We start from the raw sequence: 23,097 nt of genomic DNA, 5'->3' as shown, positions 1-23,097 counted from the left end.
ATCTCGCGATAGCAGGCCGCCGGGCGGGGGTGGCGCCTCTTCCTCATCTTCTGCTCGCGTTAGTTCCGGTCGCAGAGGAGACAGCGCCGCAGTTGCCGCCAGCTCGGGGATTTCTGGCTCTTTTCTCTTCGCCTTAAATTCGGTAAGGCGAGTGCGGCGCAGGGCCGGGGATTGGCGGCGCTCCGTGGCCCGGCGGAGGGTGAGGGTGGCGGCGCGGTTCGGTGGGGCTGGCGGAGCCCGGGGCCTGGATTCGTGGCCGGGGCCGCCGCTGGGGCGGGCGGGCGAGCGAGGCCGCGGGGCGCCGGAGTGGTGGCGGCGCGCCCCGTGTGCGCCCCGCCGGCCTGGGTAACAAAGCCGCCGCGGCCTCTGTTGGGTGATGTACGCGTGGGGGGTTCGGCGGGCGGGGCGCAGCCGCCGCCACCACCGCCGCGGCCGCCGCCTCCGCCGCTGCTTTCGCGGGAGGGCGGGCGGATGTACGGGGCGGCGGGGGCCCCGGCGCGCAGCGCCTCGGCGCCTGTGGTCCGCTCGGCGCGGCGGCCACCACCGCAGGCGACAGGGTCAGTGGAGAAGGACCCACGGCGCGCTAGGGCCCGTCAGTCGGACCCTCGGAGGCGGGAGGCACGGGAAAGGGTGTGGATGCCGAGACACGTGCCCGGGGAGGAGGCGGCGGCTTGGGGCTGTAGCGTTTGCGGCCAGCGCTGGCGTTTGCAGCTTGGAAGGGTGCAAGCTCAGGCGCCACTTTGGAGTGAAGGCGGTGCTGCTGTTCAGCAGGGATTCCCTTTGACAGATAGCTCGTGGCGGTCCGTGATAGTACGCCGAGTTCTGGTTACTTAGAAAAAGTGGGCGATGCAAGGGCAAGTGTAGAAGAGGCTGAGCAATTAGGCTTGTGTAGGCGATTTGCCAACCAGATAGGGTGACAGTGTAATGTCATATCAAGGTGTAGTTCCAGGACTTCGTATAAGGAGTTCTTGTAGAGGGACACTTAAACTGTACTGGCTCTGCTGTCTGTGAACTTAAAAGTGTGCTGGGTTTGATTAGTTGTGATTTTGACTTAAGGTTTGATACTTTGTTTTAGAAGTTAAAATTACTGGCACAGATGCTTTTAAGACACTATTTCTCTTTTTCCTAGGGTGTCTTTTATGAATAATCAAAAGCAGCAAAAACCAACGCTATCAGGCCAGCGTTTTAAAACCAGAAAAAGAGGTAAATATTTGTATCTCCCTTAACCTTTCAGACTTTTTGTTTCTTGGTGTCTCTCACAATCAGCTGCATGTTACTAAGCCCTCAGAGAAAATAACAGAAACTTGAGTTTCTAGTTTTCCCAAGTCTTCACTTTTTAAGTATCAGTGTTCCTTTTAATGTGAAAGGTAGTGACTAAGGAAAAAGCTGGGGTTTTAAAATGATAGGGTTCTTGTTTGTTTGTTTGTTTAAGATGGGTTTTCTCTGTAAGAGCTCTGACTGTCCTGGAACTCATTTTGTAGACTAGTGTAGCCTTGAATTCACAGAGATCTGCCTACCTCTGCCTTCTGGGATTAAAGGCGTATGCCAGAGTTTGTTTGAACCCAGAAGGCTAAAACAAAGGGGACACTCCTAAAATCAGTAGTTTCACCAAGACTTTATAGGTATATGAAAGGGCAGCTCATTGATAGATTGTCTATATGCTCTAGGTCTTGGAAAGGACTGTGGGAGAAAAATCAAATTTTGTGAAATTGTAGAATACAGTTCACATTGTAATTTTCTTTTTTAAGATTCTCAGATTGTAGCTCAGTCTGACCTCCAGTGCCCTTCAAGTGCTGAGATTAAAGGCGTGAGCTCCTCCTGGCAATTCAATTTGGGAATTTGAACCTAGACTTTTGTCTTTAATCCCAGCACTTGGGAGGCAGAGGCAGGCAGATCTCTTGAGTTCAAGGACACCTGGTCTACAAATGGGGTTCCATGACTGCCAGGGCTACACAGAAAACCCTATCTCAAAAAAACCAAAAACAAACAAAAATTTAAGTGGTATTCTTTGAGAACACATTGGCTAGGCAAGGTAGCACACATCTTTGATTTTAGCAATGGAGAGGCCAGTAAATGGAGGTCTGTTTAGTGAGTTCTAGACCAGCTAGGGCTATGTGGTGAGACTGTCTCAAAAAATGAAACCTTAACCTGTGGAGTAATTTGGAGGAAATAGAGATTGGGCCAGCTACTGGTCTTTGGTTGTTTCTGGCCTTCTACCTCTCATAGATTGTTTGGATTACATTTGACAGTATTTTTTGTGCTTCATACTCAGTCCCCTTGTGCCTTGTTCTATACCTTTGTAGGTATAGATTTAGCCAATAAGTGTTCTTAAAACTAATTTGTCAATAATGAAGAAAAATGTATTCTCGGTGTTGGTGGATTCCTAGCTTTTTTTTTTTTTTTTTTTTTTTTTGGTTTTTCAAGACAGGGTTTCTCTATTGTTTTAGAGTCTGTCCTAGAACTTGCTCTGTAGACCAGGCTGGCCTCAAACTCACAGAGATCTGCCTGCCTCTGCCTCCTGAGTGCTGAGATTAAAGGCGTGTGCCACCAATGCTTCTTGGCATCATCTTGATATAATTGATAGTAACAACTTTTATTATTAGCATCTGGGAAGTGTCACTTCCTTAAATCCACGTAAAGGTCTTTTTTGCTTGGTATAATGTGGCATATGTCTATAATGGAGTGCCTATAAGACAGGCACAAGATACAAAAGGCCCTGTCTTTAGGGTTCCCCCCAAAAATAGTAAAACAAACCAAAAAAGGCCTCCTGGTTCAGGGTGTAATCTGTGTTTGCCTTGACCTAAGGGAGTTTTGAAGACACTTTTAGTAAAAATAATTTCTCTCTAGTAGTGTATAAAAAAAAATCAAGTATTGTCTAGCCTCAGCTGACAAATGTGAAAATTCAAATACCATCATCTAACATAAATTGACAAAGCAAGACATCAAAGGGCTGGGGTGCACATCAGTGGCAGAGCACTTGCCTATCTGAGGCCCTAGAGAATGCAAGAGTTAGACAAATCGGTAAAGGCTGTGTGCTTCTGCCTTGTATTATTTAGTAACTACAGAAACTATGAGGTACATGTTGTTTTGTAAGATTTGTAGATACTGAAAATGGCTCATTTGGTCCTGGAAGAGATGCTTCAGCAATTAAGAGCACTTGATGTTCTTGCAGATTATCTAGGTTTGAGTCCCAGCATCCACATCAGACAGCTCACATCTGCCTGTATCTCCAGTGTCAGGGACACAGTACCCATTTCTGGCCTCCTCAGGCTCCAGGCACACACATGGTACACATACATCCACTGGGCCTTTACTATTTAAAAAAAGAAAGTGACTAGTTGCACAGATACACAGGGTGTAGTGGAAACTAGGATTTCATTCCTGTGGGTTTTGTTTGTTGAGGCAGGGTCTCTGTAACCCTGAATGTCCTGGAACTCACTGTGTAGACCAGGCTAGCCTCAAACTCACATATCCTGCCTTCGCCTCCTAAGTGCTGAGATTAAAGGTGTGTGTCACCATGCCCAGCCTAACAATCAGGTGTTTTCACTTAAGGGCACATGCTCTGAGCTTCTAGCCTATATAGTCTTTCAGTTATATAATTTTTCTGATTTCCCTTCTGGAAAAGAGTAGTATGGTCATACATAACAGCTACATAGCAAAACCTTGTCTCAAAAAACACAAAATAGAGCCAGGCAATGGTGGCACACTCCTTTAATCCTAGTACTCTGAAGGTTGAGACGGGCAGGTCTCTGATTTCAAGGCCAGCCTGGTCTACATAGTGGGTTCCAGGACATCCAGGGCTAGTAGAGACCCTGTCTCAGGAAAAACCAAAAGAAAAAGAAAAAACAAAACAGGACTGGGGATATAGTTTGGTAGAGTGCTTGTCTAGCATGTATAGAGCCCTAGGATCTGTTCCAGAGCTTCAGCTATGGAAGCTGAAGGTTCATAAAATTGAAGGTCATAGTGAGTTTTAGGCTACCCTGAAGCAAATGAGACCCTGTCTCAAAAACAAAACAAAAAAAGGCACTGAAGAGCTAACTGAGTACAGTGCTTGCCACACATGCATGAAGACCTGCATTTGATCCCTGGTACCCACATAAAAGCCAGGCATAGTAGCTCATGTCTGATTTAGCATGGAGAGGCAGAGGCCAGTGGATCCCAGCCAGCGTAGCTAAATCAGTGAACTCTGGGTCCAGATGGATACAAGTTAGGAAGACACTGTACCAACCTAGTAAAGCTGAGGCTAGACTGTAGCTCAGTAGTGCTTACATGGCATATACAAGACTGGAGTTTGTACTCAGTTCTGTAGCACATGGCAGTGCAAGTTTAGACAGATACCTATAACCCTGGGGACTGGGAACTTGAGTGCAAATTTTCAGAGGAATAAAGTACACATGGTATAGAAAGGTTAATATTGGCCTGGAGAGATGACTTGGAAGTTAAGAGCACTGACTTCTTTCAGAGGTCCTGGGTTCAATTCCCAGCAAACAACATGGTGGCTCACAGCCATCAGTAATGAGATCTGGTGCCCTCTTCTGGCCTGCAGGCATACATGGAGGCAGAATGTTGTATACATAATAAATAAATAAACCTTAAAAAAAAAGAAAGGAAGGTTAATGTTAAGGGGTTTTGTTTTTGTTTTTGAGGTGGGATCTCACTAGGTATAACAGGCTGGCCTGGAACTCAGGTCCACCTGCCTCTGCCTTCCTAGTGTTGGAATAAAAGGCTTGTACCACCATGGCTGATCTAGTGTTCGTTCATTAGAGCAGTTTGGTGACAGTGGGAGCAGGAAGTCCAGCAATTTAGCTTGCAGAGGTGGAGTAGCCATGGTAGTCATCCTGCCTTGGGCTTGCAGGAGGGATACTGGGGTGCGTCTAATCTTTGTCCTGTCAAGCCCACTTGTTCCAAGTCTTGGAAACTTGCCTTTTTCCAGCTATTAAATGAAACTCAGTAGGTGGTCTTACCTTCTGGTTGACCCATCTTCGATAACTTTTTTTGTTTTTCTCCCTCCAGATGAAAAAGAGAGGTTTGACCCTACTCAGTTTCAAGACTGTATTATTCAAGGCTTAACTGAAACTGGTACTGATTTGGAAGCAGTAGCTAAGTTTCTTGATGCTTCTGGAGCAAAACTTGACTACCGCCGCTATGCAGAAACACTCTTTGACATTCTGGTGGCTGGCGGAATGCTGGGTAAGTATCTGGGTTTTGTGGGTGTAATTAAGGGAAGTGAAATATACAGATACTGGCTGGAGAAATGACTCAGGTTAAGAGCACTTGCTGCTCTTCCAGAGGTCCTGAGTTCAATTCCCAGCAACAACATGGTGGTTCACAATCATCTGTATGATATCTGGTGCCCTCTTCTAACCTGCAGGAATACATGCAGGCAGAACACTGTATACATAATAAATAAATTAATAAATCTTTAAAAAGGTAAAAGCAAATAAATGTAAAAAAAAGCACAAAAGAAATATACAGAGATAATAGAAAAGCCAGAATGTGAGCTTTTGACAAACGCAGCAAGAGGGATGGGTTTTGGTTATATTGGGTTGTGTTTTTTATTTTTATTTGTGTACATTGGTGTTCTGCCTGCATGTTTTTCTGTGTGAGCATGTCAGAGCCCCTGGAACAGAGCTGCCTTGTGGATGGTAGGGATTGAGCCCAGTGCACTTAACCACTGAGCAAGCTCCAGCATAGAGATAGTTTCCCTGTGTAAACTCGGCTGACATGAAGGTCACCATGTAGGTTGTGTTGGCCAAACTTGTCCTCTTTTTTTCTCTTTCTTTTTTCCTTTGTTTTGGGGAACTTGTTCTCATTTATGTTGCCCTAACTGTCCTTGAATTTGATACATTGCTGAGGATTCTTGTGACTTCCAAGTATTAGGATTAGAACCTTGGGCCACCACAACAGGCAAAAAAACTTTCAAAGATAACAAAGAGAATAGTATAATGAACATCTGATCTATTGTACAACTTTTTGGGGGGGCATGTTTCAAGACAGGGTTTCTCTGTGTAGCTTTGGAGGCTGTCCTAGAACTTGCTCTATAGACCAGGCTGGCCTTGAACTTGCATATTCCTGCCTCTGCCTCCCAAGTGCTGGGATTAAAGGCGTGCACCACCAACGCCTATTGTACAGCTTTAATGCTTATTAACACAGTGGTGTCGTACTTGGTCGATACTCTGCAGATTTCGCATACCCAGCAACTTCTTTTTTTTAAGATAAGGTCTCACTTGAATGTAGCTCAGCCTAACCTTGAATATAGGGAATATCTCTTGTCTTAACTTGCCTTCTTCATACATTATAATATAAAAAATGGAATTTTGAGCCCCCTGTGGTGGCATATAAGTATTCAGGAGAAAATAAGTTCAGGCAGCCTGGGCTAAGTGGCAAGATCTTTCCTTAAAGGTACAATGCAGCCTCCTTGGAAATCTAAAATTAGTTACTTTTTCTGTGTTGAATATAATCAAAACCAGGTCTGAACACCTCTACTTGACCTGTTCAGCAGTATTAAATGGTTGATTCATTGAGTTTTTTCACCAAACATTTTTATGTTTATTTTGTATATGCATGTATCTATTTAGGCGTATTTAGTAAATATTAAAGGTTCCCAAAGATTTGGAGGCAAGCATCTTTACTCACTGAATCTCTTGATTGTTATGCAAATTATTCATTTTATTTATACTGAGCCATCTGGCCATTTGGATTTTACTTCATCTTAGAGTGTTACTATTTTATTTTGCATACTAATAAATCCTTATTAGTATGTAAAGCTGAAATGGTCATCCATTTAAGATGACGGTCACTGGGAATTTACTGTTAAATATTTCTTAGCCCCAGGGGGTACACTGGCAGATGACATGATGCGCACAGATGTCTGTGTGTTTGCAGCACAAGAAGACCTAGAGACCATGCAAGCATTTGCTCAGGTAAGCGAAACTGTCCATCATACCTCCCAGCAATCTGGGGAGTATCCAAGGGATGTTCTGCTTTTTGTGGGTTGCAGGTAGAAAGTTTAAGTTTTAAGGGTTTAGGTCTTAATGAAATATGATAGATTAGAAACTTCAGAATATAAAAAAATAAATCTGCCATGGTTTGGGGGTTTTGTTTGTTTGATTTTGGTTTTTTTTTTGTTGTTTGTTTTTGATACAGTGTCTCAGTGTGTAGCCTTGTCAAACTCAGAGAGATCTGTCTTCCTCAGTAAACCCAGCCTTTGCTCTTTTCCCTCTTTTGGGGAGAAAGAAAATATTGTGGGTTGTGCCCAGAGGCATCAGATCTTCTGAATCCATAGTAACAGGAAGTTGTTAGCTTGTTCATTGTTATTTCTGGGAACCAAATTTCTAAAACAGCAGTGGATAATCTTAACCACTGAGTTAACTCTTCAGCACCTAGATTTGTTTCTCTGGAATTCTCTTTAACAAAGGCAATACGTATTGCAGATGGGCAGTGGTGGTACACACCTTTAATTCCAACCCTCTTCTGAAGACAAAGGCAGGCAAATCTGAGTTTGAGGACAGCCATGGCTCCACAGAGAAACCCTGTCTCAACACCCCCCCAAAAAAGGGGGGCAGTAAGCTAGATTGGGCATCAGATTTCTATGACCCCAGCACTTGAGAAATTGAGGCAGGAAGATGGGGAATTCAAGGTCATCCTTGGGTACTGTATGTTCACTTGCAGCCTAGACTACATGAACATGTTTGAGTTCTCTATCCCACCTCCACACAAGGAAGATGCTAAGCTGGATGTAGTAATTCATGCCTGTCGTCCCATACTCAGGAAACTGGCCCTGGAAAATCTCAGAGTTGAGGCAGACTGACTTGTGCTACTTATAGGGAGACTGTGACTAAAAAAAAGCTAAGATGAACAGAAAAGTTAGTTTTCTATTGTGATTGCCATATTGAGCTATTCGGTAGACATTCTTTTCATTGAGTCAGGCTGGCCTGGAACTCTACTTTGTAGTCCAACCTAGTTTTGAACTACTTAAGTAACCCTCATGCCTTAGCTTTCCCAGTACTGAAAGCTTCATTACCTTATTCAGCTTCATAGTTAAATTTTTACTTCTTGTAAGCAAAGAATTTAATGTACCTAACCTGGGATTTGGTATCTGTGTGCAAGAAAAATAGGGCTGTGTCTTAGGATCTTACTGATACTTGAACAATAACTAATTATTCTTTATTTATTGTAAAGTGATAAGGTTGTTGAGAAGTGACTATTAAATGTTCATATTTTCAATATGTGGTGAGATTATCCAGTGGAGAGTCCTCTTCACTTCTAGAAATGACATTGATCTTCTTCTAGGTTTTTAACAAGTTAATAAGGCGCTACAAATACCTGGAGAAAGGTTTTGAAGATGAAGTTAAAAAGGTATGAGGAGGAGTTGGGTGTGGTATGTACTTAGCATGTGCAAGACCAAGCATTCAGTCTGTGGCCCCAGAGTAGAAAGAGAAAGGAGCAGATAGGGAAATGTTAAGTTCCAATTCAGCCACTTCTTAGTTGTTGTTTTAGATGTTTAAGGAGACTGCTATTGAAATATAGTTTGGGGAGAATATCACTTAGTTTGCTGAAATACTTGAAATGCACACATTGTCACTTAGTGTTGTGTTGAAACAAATGGCAAATCTAGGGATTGTTTGGAAAGAGAAAGGGCCAGAGCCTGAGAGATTGCTTGTGTTTGAGTCCTGATGCCAAATATTCATAAATGAATGCAGCAGCAAAACAATATATCGGGCTCTATCTAACTCTTCAGTACTAATAAAAACCCCATAGGTGAGTTTTATTGTTCATATTTAATATGTAATGAAACCAAGATACAGATATGAAGTAATTTGCTCAAGACCACTGGGTTAATGAGATAAAAACATGAATGTTTGGACCCCAGAGCTGAATGTGGTTTGTTTTATTACTTTTAGCATAATGCAAGTGCTCTTTTTAACCCTAATTTTTTACTTTTACAGTTATTGCTCTTCCTAAAGGGATTTTCAGAGTCGGAGAGGAACAAGCTCGCTATGTTGACTGGGGTTCTTTTGGCTAATGGAACACTTAATGCATCCATTCTTAACAGCCTTTATAATGAGAATTTGGTTAAAGAAGGTAATTAGCTTGAATTGATGTAAAAGCATGGTTTACTGTGTGTGTGTGTGTGTACGCGCGCACGCGCGCGCGCTGGGTGTTTGGACTCACTGAGTAGGTTGGGCTGGCTGGTCACTAGACCTGAGGAAGTCATCTGTCTCCATGTCCCTTAGTGCTGAAATTACATGTGACACTATCAAGCTTGATCTTTCTTCCTCCTCCTTCAACAGGAGTTCTGGAAGTTAGCTCCTGTCCTCATGTTTGCAAAGTGTACGTCTTACCAACTAAAGTGTTTCCCAGTCACCTATGGCCCTCTAGTGAGTTCTAAGAACTAGGCATGGTTGTGTAAACCTGAATTATATCATTTTGGAGTCTGAGGTGGGAATATTGGGAATTTGGTATCAGAATAAACAATATAACAAAACTTGTCTCAAAAAATATTTTAAGATTTGTTTTTATCTGTTTGTGAGTTTATGTACACCACATGCATGCAGGAATCCTGGATGCTAGAAGAGAAAGTTGGGTTTCCAGGAACTAGAGTTGACTATTAACTATAAACTATTTTATGTAGGTGCTGGGATCTGAACTCAGGTCCTCTTAACCATTGAACCAACTGCTCTTAACCATTGAGCCAACCAGCCATCTGTCCAGCCACTTTAAAAGAAAAGTTTTTTGTTTTTTGGTTTTTTTGTTTGTTTGTTTGTTTGTTTTTTGGTTTTTACGAGACAGGGTTTCTCTGTATTGTTTTGGAGGCTATCGGTCCAGCCCGGCCTCGAACTCACAGAGATCCGACTGCCTCTGCCTCCCGAGTGCTGGGATTAAAGGCGTGCGCCACCACCGCCCGTCAAAAGAAAAGTTTTTAAGTATTCCAATTTAGTGGACACTTGCTTCATACCTTTAGCATCCAAGTTTGGGGTATGTCTTTAGAGTACAGCACATATCCAGGTTGAAGCACGTATGATTATATGTACTAAAATGAGAAATCCAGAGGAACTCAGACTCCTGTCAACTGAAGAAACCCAGGGGTTAAGGCAAGTGCTCTACCAACTGAGCCTTAGCCCCAACCCCTACAGTCATTTTCTAAATGCCTTCCTTGCTGGGAATGTGTGGTCCCTTTAATACTAGCACTGGTTAGCATATAAATTCTCAACTGTGATTAGATTGGTAATTTAAGATTAGCAAGTGACAGACTATATAGGGCTTGCTTGCTTGCATTGAAATGATCACATTGGCACAGGGAAGTAGACAGTTTGGCTGGACTTGAGGTATGTACTTCTGTTAGATGAGCTTCTTTCCTTTACAGGGGTTTCAGCAGCATTTGCTGTAAAGCTCTTTAAATCATGGATAAATGAAAAAGACATCAATGCAGTGGCTGCAAGTCTCCGGAAAGTCAGCATGGACAACAGACTGATGGTTCGTACCTTTCCTCCTAAAATTTCGTGTCTTTTAGTCTGAAAACCCTTCTTTCATTTGGTGGGAAGACCATCTAACCAATTGTTCTTTCAGGAGCTGTTCCCTGCCAATAAGCAAAGCGTGGAGCACTTCACCAAGTATTTCACTGAGGCAGGCTTGAAAGAGCTTTCGGAATATGTCCGCAACCAGCAGACCATTGGGGCACGGAAGGAGCTCCAGAAGGAGCTTCAGGAGCAGATGTCCCGCGGGGATCCCTTCAAGGACGTAAGCTGATGTGTAAACCATTCTTTCTTTGATGCATGTCTGTTTCACTTGCATACAAGACTGTGTCCCATGAGTGAGTACCTGGTGCTCCAGTGGGTCAAAAGAGGAGGCTCATTGCCCTTGGAACTGGAGTTACAGTTTGTTTTACTCATTGCCTTTGAAGATTTTGTACGGACAGATGTTTTTAGTTTAGAGCCAGTTTTGTTTTGGTGGTTTTTACACTTACTTAAAGATAGAGAATGGGCATTTGTACACAGATCTCCCACCTTGTGGGGCTGGGGAATCAATGTTGAGCCTACACCAGTTTGTATATTAAAAGTAAAGGTTTTATCCTGTGGCAATGGTTTTCTGCTTGTATGTGGAAAGGCTTTGTTTGCATGCTTGCTTGCTTATTTTAGTCATGGGCTCTTTATAGAGCACGTTGTCGTCAAATTCAGAACTCCACCTGCCTCTGCCTCAGGAATTGCTGGGGTTAAAGGCATGCACCATGATGCCTGGTTGGAAAGGCTTTTAAATCTATCTACCTACCTACCTGTCACAATTTATTATGTGCACAGTGTTCTGAGTGCACATATATCAGCTCTCCAGAAGAGGGCACCATATCTCACTATATGTGGTTGCTGGGAATTGAACTCAGGACCTAGAAGAGCAAGCAGTGCTCTTAACCTCTAAGCCATCTCCAGCACCGGCTCTTAAATTTTTTATGTATGTCTTATTTACTTTTATGTGCATTGGTGTTTTACAGTGGGTGTCAAGTCCCTTGGAACTAGAATTACAGTTGTGAGCTGCCTTGTGGGTGCTGGGAATTGATCCCATGTCCTCTGGAAGAAAGGACTTTTATGCTTTTGTAAAATGTCTATGTTTTTTGTTGTTGTTTTTGTTGTGTTTGTTTTGTTTTTCAGATAGGGTTTCTCTGTGGCTTTGGAGGCTGTCCTGCAGCTAGCTCTTGTAGACCGTGCTGGTCTTGAACTCAGAGATCCCCATGCCTCTGCCTCCCACCTAAATTTGATGTTAATTTTTATAAAATGTCTAGTTTGATGTGTAAAGTATGTTTATGATAAAAAATAGCTTCTGTTACTAAGTTTGCATTATTTTGCAGATAATTTTGTATGTCAAGGAGGAGATGAAAAAAAATAATATCCCAGAGCCAGTTGTCATTGGGATAGTCTGGTCAAGTGTGATGAGCACCGTGGAATGGAACAAAAAAGAGGAGCTTGTAGCAGAACAAGCCATCAAGCACTTGAAGGTAGTGGGGTTGTTCCTCGGGAGAACAAACTGTCACACGGTGGGACGTGGGGACTGCCAGGAGGTATTTGTCTAAGACAGTTCTCAATCTGTGGGTCGTGACCCCTTTCACAGGGTCACCTAAGATGATCAGAAAACACAGATATTGCATTACGATTCATAACAGTAGCAAAATTACAGTTATGAAGTAGTAACATAGTTTTATGGTTGAAGCTCACCACGACATGAGGAATTGTATTAAAAGGGTCACAACATTTGGAGAGTTGAGAACCACTGGTCTAAAGGAATTACCACATTTGTGATGCTGGAGATAATCTACCAGTAAGCAGAAATTAGTGTTGATAATGCTTTTAAGACTGAGTTGGCTTTTATCCAGTTCATAATTAAAAATAATGTTTAAAAGTAATTTAAGCCTCGGACTTGGTACTGGTGAGGGAAAATGGGAGGTTTTTTTCTTGTCCCACTGAAGTATACTTACCTGAATGGAGTCTAGTAGATTTTTCTGCTCTACTGTTTTTTATTCCTGATTTTCAATGAACTGATTAACTCACTGTGGTAACAAGGAGTTGCGTCCTGTGTTGTGAGAATTTTGTAAAGGATGACCATCGTAGTAAGTAAGCCCTTTGTTCTTTTAAAAGCAATACAGCCCTCTGCTCGCTGCCTTTACTACCCAGGGTCAGTCTGAGCTGACCCTGTTACTGAAGATTCAGGAGTACTGCTATGACAACATTCACTTCATGAAAGCCTTCCAGAAAATAGTGGTGCTTTTTTATAAAGGTAAATCTTCAGTCTTGTGAGTAAGGAGTGTCTGGACATGAGCGCCCCATAGTCACAAAGTGGAACCTTTGTCTGTGCTTAAATTGAGGGTTGTGGTTCTGTTAGTGTTTGAGATGGGCTCTCACTGTTGTGTTGACTGACCTGGAACTTACAGAAAGATGCACCTGCCTCTGCCTCCCAGGTATAGTGCTGGGATCAGAGGTGTGTTTCCCCACACCTTACAGAATTGGGTGTTTTTACTTGGTACATTGCTATTAGAACATCTGTGAAGCCTGTTTACAGATTAAATAAATCCACAAGTGAGAATCTATCTCTTCCCCACTCCACCCTTATCCTCACAGAACAACAACCCAGGTGCTAAGTAGGCATTTGTACATAGGTGGTAGAAAGATTATATTCAGATTTCTAATCTAAATGGCATTGTTTGTAGCTGAAGTCCTGAGTGAAGAGCCCATTCTGAAGTGGTATAAAGATGCACATGTTGCAAAGGGGAAAAGTGTCTTCCTTGAGCAGATGAAGAAGTTTGTAGAATGGCTCAAAAATGCTGAAGAGGGTAAGTCTTCCTCTGTGTAGAATACGTGGAAATTGGGGATGTAGCATTTGGCTTTTGTTGTCTTTTTAGACAAGACATGGTGTAGCCCTAAATGACTTTGAACTTGTAACTGTTCCCTTGCCTTTGCTAGGATTGCAGGTATAGTTCACCTTCTAGAAATTGGTTTTAATATGACATTGATAAATCTCCACATAAATTTCTTTCAGCCTGTTGCCACTCCATATCTGGGGAGATTTTCTGTTCATTCTATTACCTATAGTCTTTTCTTTAAGCCAAGAAGGGAAACTAGACTTTAATGATTATAACATTTTTTAGGGTTTCATTGTGTATGGGTGTGATCTTCACGTGGGAACAACTTTTCCTTTTAACAGAGATCAAACCGGTTAGATCTTCCTGTGGGCTTATTGTGCTCTTATTGTGGGCTAACCATGAACTTGCCATGGGCTGACCATGAGCTTTCCAGCCCCATTATGGGTGGGGCTGGAATCAGTAGGGAAATTGAAATTTTTGAGATTTGCAAATGTGTAGTTGTTTTCAGTTAATATTAGTGTAAAGTTTCAAATAATGGAAACTGGCTTCCTGAAATGACCTTTGACTTTTCCAAACTCTTTCCTAGAATCGGAGTCTGAAGGTGAAGAAGGTGACTGAATTTTGAAACAACATCCTCAGTAAAGCAAACAGGAGTTGTAGATAAAATGTCATGTCTCATGTGTCCTGGTTCTTACATCTTCCTACCTCCCTATATCAAGCATGATATAAGGGCTTTCATGGCAATTTTTATTTTAACTGTTTTTATGGTTCCTGGAAACGGTGGGTTTGGTTTCTGAAGCCGTGTGTAAGGAGCTGCAGGGGCTGTAGAACTGAATCTGATGTCATTGATTTGTCAGTTACCTTCTACCTCCTGTATTTTCTACTGTAATAATGTGATGTAAGGCCTTCAGCAATGAGCAGTTAACTTTATTCCCTGGGTTTTCTATATAAACCGTTTTCAAGATATGATTTGGTTAAAAATAATTTGTTACAAAAAATTCTGTTTGCAAATTAAACTGTAAAAGTATCCAAAATCTCAAAAGGCAATGATTTGTGTGATAATTTAGTATGTCCAGAGCCCTGTTCATCAGTGAAAATCCTGTACACAATTGAATCTATAACATGAATCCGGAGTGTTTGGACCATGTGAGCATTTTATTGTACTTTTAATCCCTGGTGTTGTTTGCTTTCTAGAGAGCAAACTTGAGTTAAGAACTCACACATGGCAGAGGTAGGAAGAAGAAAACTTAGCTTATTCCTAGAAAGTTGTGTGTTCATTTGTATCTTTCCAGGTGGATAAAGTAGATACTCTTCATACAAACATTCTACTCAGGACACAGCTAGGCTGTGAGGAAAGGGTTCCCAAAGGACTGTGAGTCACTAACCCGTGAGATTGTTGGGAGTGTTTCGGGTGAGCATGTTCTAACAGGATCTAAACACAACTCCCTTTCCTGTTGTGAGGTCACAGGAAGTCATAGCCATCTCCCACTTGTTGTCTGGGCCTGGCTTCATTTTGCTATATTCAAACACCTAGTAACATACCCTAGTTGTCATTTTTTTCTTTTCTTTTTTCTTTTTTAATTGCCATGAGCCAAATACTTCCTTTAAAAGATTATTCCATTTATTTTAATGGCTGCCTTTTTCATAGCTTTTCTTTTTGTTATCTATTTGTAGTTGGTAGGGGGAAAAATGTAGCCACCTTTTTGGAAAGGTTAAAAGTAAACATTTTGAAAGTTTCTTAATTGGTAGAAGAAAATATTCTAGAATAATGCCACCAGAGACTTTGTGGAAATTGCCCATTTTGAAGGTGCCATTCTTAGAAGCCAATAATTTGGTATTTAAAGCTTATCTTGAGAGAATAACATGTAATATAATTTGAAATAAAGGTTTAGTAGCCTTGAGCATTATAGCGAAAACATTGATGGGTGGGGTGAATTTGTAAAATGAATGATTTTGATAAAGTTTTATGCACAGGCAAATGTACTCATTAGATTCTGTGTAGTGATCTGCTTTTCCTTTGTAATTTGTAGTCCTAAAGAATTTTTTTTTAAAAATAAAGTCCATCCTTACATTTAGGTTTTATAGATCAGTCTTTTTTTTATCCGCACCCCCACCCCCCACAAATGCCATTGACCTAGTGGTGTGCTGTATGTTGTGCTTTCAGGTGTCTACTGTATAAGCATCACCAATTCATCCTTCCACCTCAGACTAAACACCTCCTCACAGATTCCAATGTAGCTGAAACTACATTGCCATTTCTACAACCAGATCTTTGCATGTTACTACCTACAAAACGCACCCTGTTTATTATATACTGTGTATAGTGAAAGAGTGTGGAGTCTTCCAGAACTACATATGATCTTTGATCATAGATTTTTTTCCCTTCATACACAATAGTGTTTACTTATTATAATAGTACATGGGTAAGGCACCTGTGAATATAATGTGAAGAAAGGGAGCAATTTATAAAATGATTCTCATTTTGAATTTAAATGCCAAACTATGGATGGCCTCCAATATGTAATTCCTACTAGAGATGTTAAAACTGCTTTTAATCATGATGGGCAACTGTTGGTTGACTTCCTAACTTGGTGTCCATTTCTAAGACTTTTAGTCTTACTATACTATACTATGTATTTAGAACTGATAAGTGTCACCTTACTAGGATTTTACTGTCCTAGAAATATTGTTCTTATAAAATCTTCAGATACCAAAATGCCACATATTTTATTTGGCATAATGATGGTGGTGAGGGGAAATGCATGTGACCAAGAAGTTAACAGCAGTGTTCAAGCTTTTCATTATCAACGTACCAGAACCCTTTTCCCAATAGCACCCCAATAAATTTTAATATAGATACACTATATACTGTGTCTGTGTTTTATACATGGGATGAGTAAGAGTGTTTTTATGTCCTCTTAAGAATGAACTTACCATTGATACTTTGAGATGGTCTCATTAAGATACTCAGGGTAGCTTTGAACTACTACTGTTGCCCAGGCAGGCTGTGTGTACACTTTCAATCCTCCTGCCTTAGTCACCTGTGTAGTTGCCTGTAATGGGCAATTCATGATCTATGAATCACCTCCCAATGGTGATCTGTACCTTAGCACCAGGCAAAGCATTTTTTCCCTTGGCCTCGGGGCTTTGTAGGGCTCTGCAGATTCTTGAAGGCAGATGAGGTGGTTCATATCTGCAATCAGGTGGAGAAAAAGGCAATAGACTTGCTGCAAGTTTGAGGCTAGTCCTGTCTGGCTTGAACTCTGCTCTTCGTCCCCAGTACTGGGATCAAATATACATATACCATACCCATCGTCAAACAGGCCCTTTACCTGATGGTAGATTTATCATTGAATCATCTGACTTCCTTCTAATGAGCAAAACTTATTAAAAATCCTATAGGTTTCCATTTCAAAGTGTGGACAATGCCAGTAAGATTCGGTTTTTTTGTTTTGGTTTTTAGAGACAGGGTTTCTTTGTATTGTTTTGGAGGCTGTCCTGGAACTCTGTAGACAGACCAGGTTGGCCTCCAACTCAGAGATCCGTCTGTTCCTGCCTCCCGAGTGCTGGGATTAAAGGAATGTGCCACCAATCGGGAGGCAGAGGCAGGCAGATCTCTGTGAGTTCAGAACCAGCCTGGTCTACAAAGTGAGTTCCAGGACAGCCTTCAAAGCCACAGAAAAACTTTGTCTCGAAAACATAACAAACAAACTCTTGGCCTGTGAACAGTTTCTGTCCTGTCTAGTCCATAGCCATTTAGTCCCAAATATTAATTATAAACTGTTTGGCTGATGGCTCAGGTTTCTTATTGACTGTCTCATAATTATTTTCTTAATATTATTATTTTATTTTTTTGGTTTTTCGAGACAGGGTTTCTCTGTATTGTTTTGGAGGCTGTCCTGGAACTTGCTCAGTAGACCAGGCTGGCCTCAAACTCACAGAGATCCGCCTGCCTCTGCCTCCCGAGTGCTGGGATTAAAGGCGTGCGCCACCAACGCCCGGCTTTTTAAAAAATATTTTATTTATTTATTATACAATCTTCTGCATGCCAGCAGAGGGCACCAGATCTCCTTCAAGGTGGTTGTGAGTCACCATGTGGTTGCTGGGAATTGAACTCAGGTCCTCTGGAAGAACAGTCAGTGCTCTTAACCGCTGAGCCATCTCTCCAGCTCCCTGTCTCATAATTAATTCATTTCTAATAAACCATGTGTTGCCACGAGTCTGTGGCTTAGCTGTAGTGCTCCTGCATGTTACTCCTTTGGCAGCTACATGGCATCTCTTTGGCAATTCCTCTCTGTCTTCCTCTTCCTAGCCTTTTCTTAGTCCGGTAGCTCTGCCTATGCTTCCTGCTTGGCTCCTGGCCAATCAGCATTTATTCATCAGCCAATAGGAGAAACATTCACAGCATGCAGACGGACATTCCCATTCATTGGCCACCTTGGTGTAACTGGCAGGCTGTAGCCTAGCAAGGGAGCCTTGTCTGTTGGGTGTGAGTGCTACATCTAGGAAAGGTGGAAGGAAAAAGCTTCAGAATTCCTTGGCAAATTATCCCAAGGAAGTGAAAATTTATGAGACTCGTGAAATTTGAATGTTCATGGTTGTGTAGTGGATTCCAGTTGCTATAATTAGCAAATATTATTGGTGTCCTATTTCAGAAAAATCCATTTCAGTACCCACTTGAAAATAAGCTGGCTGGTGAGCACACCAAATGGTGGAGCACTTGTCTAGCATACCTACACCAGTATAAAAAGTAGGAGTTTCCCACAGTTGTATTCACTGACATAGTAATGGCGATTTCTTACTATATCTGAATTACCCTGAAATCCCATAGATTTAAGTAAGGGCTTGGTCTCTTAAAGACTGTCTCCCCACTTGATGGCTTTTTGTTTCTACGTGCTTGTGCACGTCACGTGCCCGCACTCATGCAAATGCTTGTGTGCCCCATTAGTGTACGTGTGAAAGTCACTTCTCTCCATGTTGGTCTTGTGAGTTGAACTTTACTGAGCCATCTTGCTGTTTACTATTGAGACAGGTCTCACTATTCAGCCCTTGCTGGCCTGCAACTGCCAATGTAGACAAGGTTGGCCTTGACCATGAGATCCACATGCCTTGCCTCTCAAGTGCTGGAATCAAAGACAATTACACTGTATCTGGCCTCAAATGTAATTCTTTATTTTACCATTGAGCCTTTGTGTTAGTAATCAGCCTTGGTCCTCTGCAAAAACAGGCAGTACCACTGAACCATCTCTGTAGTCTCTTAACTATAATTTTTTTCAAAGATTATTATACATACAGTGTACTGCTAATGTGTATGCCTGTCAGAAGATTGCACCACATCTCATTGTAGATGGTTGTGAACCACCAACTGGTTGCTGGGAATTGAACTCAGGACCTCTGGAAGAGAAAGCCAGTGTAATAAAAAAAACAAACAACAAAAAAACCAAACCCTTTAATCCTAGCACTCAGGAGGCAGAGGCAGGTAGATCTGTGAGTTCGAAACCAGCCTGGTCTATGAGAGCTAGTTCAGCCTGGTCTGCAAGATCTAGATCCAGGACATCCTCCAAAACCAGAGAAACCCTGTCTCGAAAAACAAAAAAACAAAACAAAACAAAAAATTAAGACTCTTGAGGTTGAAGTACAGTTCAACAGTGTTTAGCATACCTTACGCTACAAAAATATCCACAACCAAAATTGGATTCCAGAAACTACTACAAAATATCAGTCAGAAAATATGGGTACCCTTTCCCATGTAGAATGTAAGCCATTGAAGTTCAGTTTTTCATGTAACAATACAGTCATGATCTTGATTTATCAGTATAAACCATAGGAGTGGTATGCCTAGGAAACAAGGGTTTTGGTGCTGTGTGTGGTTTTCGTGCACACCCATGTAGAGGTCAAAGCAGGCTGTAGAGTGTCTTGCTCTATCTGGCTCCGCCTTACTGCCTTGAGGCAGGGTCTCCACAAACTTGTGAAGTAGCTAGGACTCAGGTTTACCTGTAGGGAGTGGACTCTGTGGTTGGAATCCTCTTGGTAGCAGGAGAGGATCTGCAAAATCTGCAAGTCTTAAAACCAAGACATTTGGACTCCCACAGAGCTTCCCATCCCAGTGGGAGCCAAGCACCCCAGATCCCAGGTCTTCTCTTCCACCAAAGGGACCAGGGGACCAGGTGGGAGACTAAGCACCTCAGATTCCTGGTCTCCTTCTCCACCCACGGGACCAGAACTAGGACAAACAATACAGAGAATCAATGCAACGAAGAGTTGGTTCTTTGAGAAAATCAACAAGATAGACAAACCTTTGTCCAAACATATCAAACAGCAGAGTGTGAACACACAAATTAAAAAATCAGAAATGAAAAGGGGGACATAACAACGGACTCTGGGGCTGGGGAGATGGCTCAGCAGCATTGGCTGCTCTTCCATAGGGCCTGAGTTCAATTCCCAGGAACCACATGGTAGCTCCCAACCACCTATAATGGGATTGATCCCCTCTTCTGGCATAAAGTTGTACATGAAGCTACATGAAAATAAATAAATCTTTAAAAAAAAACGGACTCTGAGGAAATTCAGAGAATCATCAGGTCATACTTTGAAAACCTGTACTCCACAAAATTCGAAAATTTAAAGGAAATGGACAATTTTCTTGATAGATATCAATTGCCAAAATTAAATCAAGAACAGATAAGCAATTTAAATAGACCTATAACCCCTATGGAAATAGAAGCAGTCATCAAAAGTTTCCCAACCAAAAAAAGCCCAGGTCCAGATGGCCTCAGTGAAGAATTCTACCAGAAATTCAAAGAACAGCTTATACCAATTCTTCTCAAAGTATTCCATGCAATAGAAGCAGAAGGGTCTTTGCCAAACTCTTTCTACAAGGCTTCAATAACCTTGGGTCCCCAAGCCACATAAAGACACAACTAAGAAAGAGAAATTCAGACCAATATCCCTCATGAACATTGATGCAAAAATACTCAATAAAATACTGGCAAATCGGATCCAGGAACACATCAAAACTATCGTTCACCATGATCAAGTAGGTTTCATCCCAGGGATGCAGGGATGGTTTAACATATGAAAATCCATCAATGTAATCCACCATATAAACAAGCTGAAAAATCACATGATTATCTCACTAGATGCAGAAAAGGCATTTGACAAAATCCAAAACCCCTTCATGATAAAGGTCTTGGAGAGATCTGGGATAACAGGAACGTACCTAAACATAATAAAAGCTATATACAGGAAACCAACAGCCAATTCCACTAAAATCAGGAACAAGACAAGGCTGCCCACTCTCTCCATACCTTTTCAATATTGTACTTGAAGTTCTAGCCAGAGCCATACAACAACAAAAGAAGATCAAGGGGTGTAAAGGGAAACCTTTTCCTTGAAAGAAGCCTTCCCACCAGCCTGGTTCCAGAGCCGCATCAGTCCCAAATAAACACACAGGAGGCTATATTAATTATGAAGCTGTTGGCCTTGCTTGTTTCTTACTGGCTAGCTTTGACTTAAGTAATTACCCCATAATTGTTAATCTAAGTATCTCTCTTACCGGAGAACTTTTCAGGCGTCCTACCCCATGGCGTTATATCTTGACTCTCTGTGTTTCTCCTTTCCAGAATGCTTCTGGACTCCTAGACCCACCTATCTTAGTTCGCTATTGGCCAACAGTGCTTTATTGACAAATACACAGGACTTCCCCAACAAAGGGGATACAAATTGGAAAGGAAGAGGTCAAACTTTCACTATTTGCAGATGATATAATAGTTTACATAAATGACCCAAAGAACTCTACCAGGGAACTCTTACAGCTGATTAACACCTTCAGCAAAGTGTCAGGCTACAAGATCAACTCAAGAAAATCAGTAGCCCTACTATATACAGATGATAAAAGGGCTGAGAAAGAAAGAGAAAAATCACCATTTCCAGTTGCCACAAACAACATAAAATACCTTGGGGTAACGCTAACCAAACAAGTGAAAGACCTGTATTACAATACAATAACTTTGAGTCTTTAAAGAAAGAAATTAAAGAAGCCCTCAGAAAATGGAAAGATTTCCCATGCTCTTGGATAGGTAGGATCAATGTAGTAAAAATGGCAATCCTGCCAAAAGCAATCTACAGATTCAATGCAATCCCCATTAAAATACCAGCACAATTCTTCACAGACCTTGAAAGACCAATAATCAATTTTGTATGGAAAAACAAAAGACCCAGGATAGACAAAACAACCTTACTCAACCAAGGTACATCTGGGGGCATCATCATCCCCGACCATAAGCTCAATTATAGAGTTGTAGTCCTGAAAACAGTTTGGTATTGGCACAAAAATAGACAGGTAGACCAATGGAATCGAATTGAACACCCTGATAGTAGCCCACACATGTATGAACATCTGATCTTCAACAAAGAAGCTAAAAATACACAATGGAAAAAAGAAAGCATCTTTAGCAAATGGTGCTGGCATAACTGGATGCTGGCATGTAGAAGAATGTGGATAGATCCATGTCTATCACCATGAACAAAACTTAAGTCCAAATGGATCAAAGACCACACTGAACCTCTAAGAAGAGAAAGTGGGTGGTATCCTTGAACAAATTGGTACAGGAGACAGGTTCCTGAACATAATACCAGTAGCACAGACAGTGAGATCAACAATTAATAAATGGGACCTCCAGAAACTGAGAAGCTTCTGTAAGGCAAAGGACACAGCAAGACAAAAAGGCAGCCCACAGAATGGGAAAAGATATTCACTAACCCCATATCTGACAGAGGGTTGATCTCCAAAATTTACAAAGAACTTAAGAAGCAAGTCTCCAAAACACCAAAGGATCCAATTAAAAAGTGGGCTACAGAACTAAATAGAGAATTCTCAATAGAGGAGTCTAAAATGGCTGAGAGGCACTTGGGAAAGTGCTCAACATCCTTAGCCATCCAGGAAATGCAAATCAAAACAACTCTGAGATACCATCTTACTCCTGTCAGAATGGCTAAAATCAAAAACACCAAGGACAATTTATGCTGGAGAGGTTGTGGTGAAAGGGGAACATTTCTCCACTGCTGGTGGGAGTGCCAACTTGTACAGCCACTTTGGAAATCAGTATGGAGATTCCTCAGAAAAATGGGAATAAACCTACCACAAAACCCAGCAACTCCACTCTTAGGGGTATATCCAAAAGATGCCCATTCATACAAGGATGTCTGTTCCACTATGTTCATAGCAGCATTATTTGTAATAGCCAGAACTTGGAAGCAACCTAGATGCCCCTCAACCAAAGAGTGGATAGAGAAAATGTGGTACGTTTACAGAAAGAAAACAATGGAATCCTGAAATTTGCAGGCAAATAGATGGCACTAGAAGAAACCATCCTGAGCGAGGTTAACTCAGTCACAAAAAGATAAACATGGCATGTACTCTCTTATACAGATTTTAGACATAGATCTGGGGAGTGCTAGCCTACAATCCCATGGCCAGAGTCTGGGAAACAGAACTTTCATTCATTGGCTGAAGGAAGCAGAGGCAGACTCCCATGGCTAAGCACTGAGCTGAACTCAAGAAATCCAGTGAGAGGGAGGACTGATGATCAAAGGGATTAAGAATGGGCTGGTTTAACCTCCATAAACAACTGACCTGACAAGGGTTAGCTTTTGAATCCCAGACTGATGCCTGAGAATCCAGCATGGGACTGATCAAGACCCCCTGAATGTGGGTGTCAGTGAGGAGGCCTAGGTAATCAATCTATTGAACC

The 23,097-nt window shown here is 41.8% G+C and overlaps 1 protein-coding gene across 2 annotated transcripts; it reads left to right on the top strand.

Moving 5' to 3' along the window:
* Positions 1-16,209, top strand: Bzw1 (basic leucine zipper and W2 domains 1). Of its 2 annotated transcripts, none has more exons than XM_040753579.1 (12): positions 1-142; positions 1,130-1,203; positions 5,014-5,190; positions 6,829-6,923; positions 8,293-8,358; positions 8,949-9,084; positions 10,367-10,476; positions 10,570-10,740; positions 11,840-11,986; positions 12,624-12,762; positions 13,193-13,315; positions 13,932-16,209. In XM_040753579.1, the coding sequence occupies exons 2-12, from the start codon at positions 1,140-1,142 to the stop codon at positions 13,961-13,963; spliced, it is 1,260 nt and encodes a 419-aa protein (XP_040609513.1). In that variant the 5' UTR covers positions 1-142; positions 1,130-1,139; the 3' UTR covers positions 13,964-16,209. The 2 variants fall into 2 exon arrangements, with proteins under 2 accessions (XP_040609513.1, XP_040609512.1); XM_040753578.1 differs by lacking the exon at positions 1-142 and adding an exon at positions 457-557.
* Positions 16,210-23,097: the final 6,888 nt, after the last annotated feature.

The sequence above is a fragment of the Mesocricetus auratus genome, unplaced genomic scaffold (genome assembly GCF_017639785.1).
Source record: "Mesocricetus auratus isolate SY011 unplaced genomic scaffold, BCM_Maur_2.0 Super-Scaffold_100010, whole genome shotgun sequence".
Classification (NCBI taxonomy): Eukaryota; Metazoa; Chordata; class Mammalia; order Rodentia; family Cricetidae; genus Mesocricetus; species Mesocricetus auratus.
Note: the sequence above shows the minus strand (reverse complement) of the source record. Positions and strands in the feature narration are given on the sequence as shown.

Excerpts from the sequence above, each read along its gene's own strand:
- Bzw1 (XM_040753578.1), top strand. The coding sequence starts at position 472 with ATGTACGGGGCGGCGGGGGCCCCGGCGCGCAGCGCCTCGGCGCCTGTG. Across the intron at positions 1,204-5,013 it reads TTTTAAAACCAGAAAAAGAG|ATGAAAAAGAGAGGTTTGAC; the intron begins GTAAATATTTGT and ends TTCTCCCTCCAG. Across the intron at positions 13,316-13,931 it reads GCTCAAAAATGCTGAAGAGG|AATCGGAGTCTGAAGGTGAA; the intron begins GTAAGTCTTCCT and ends ACTCTTTCCTAG.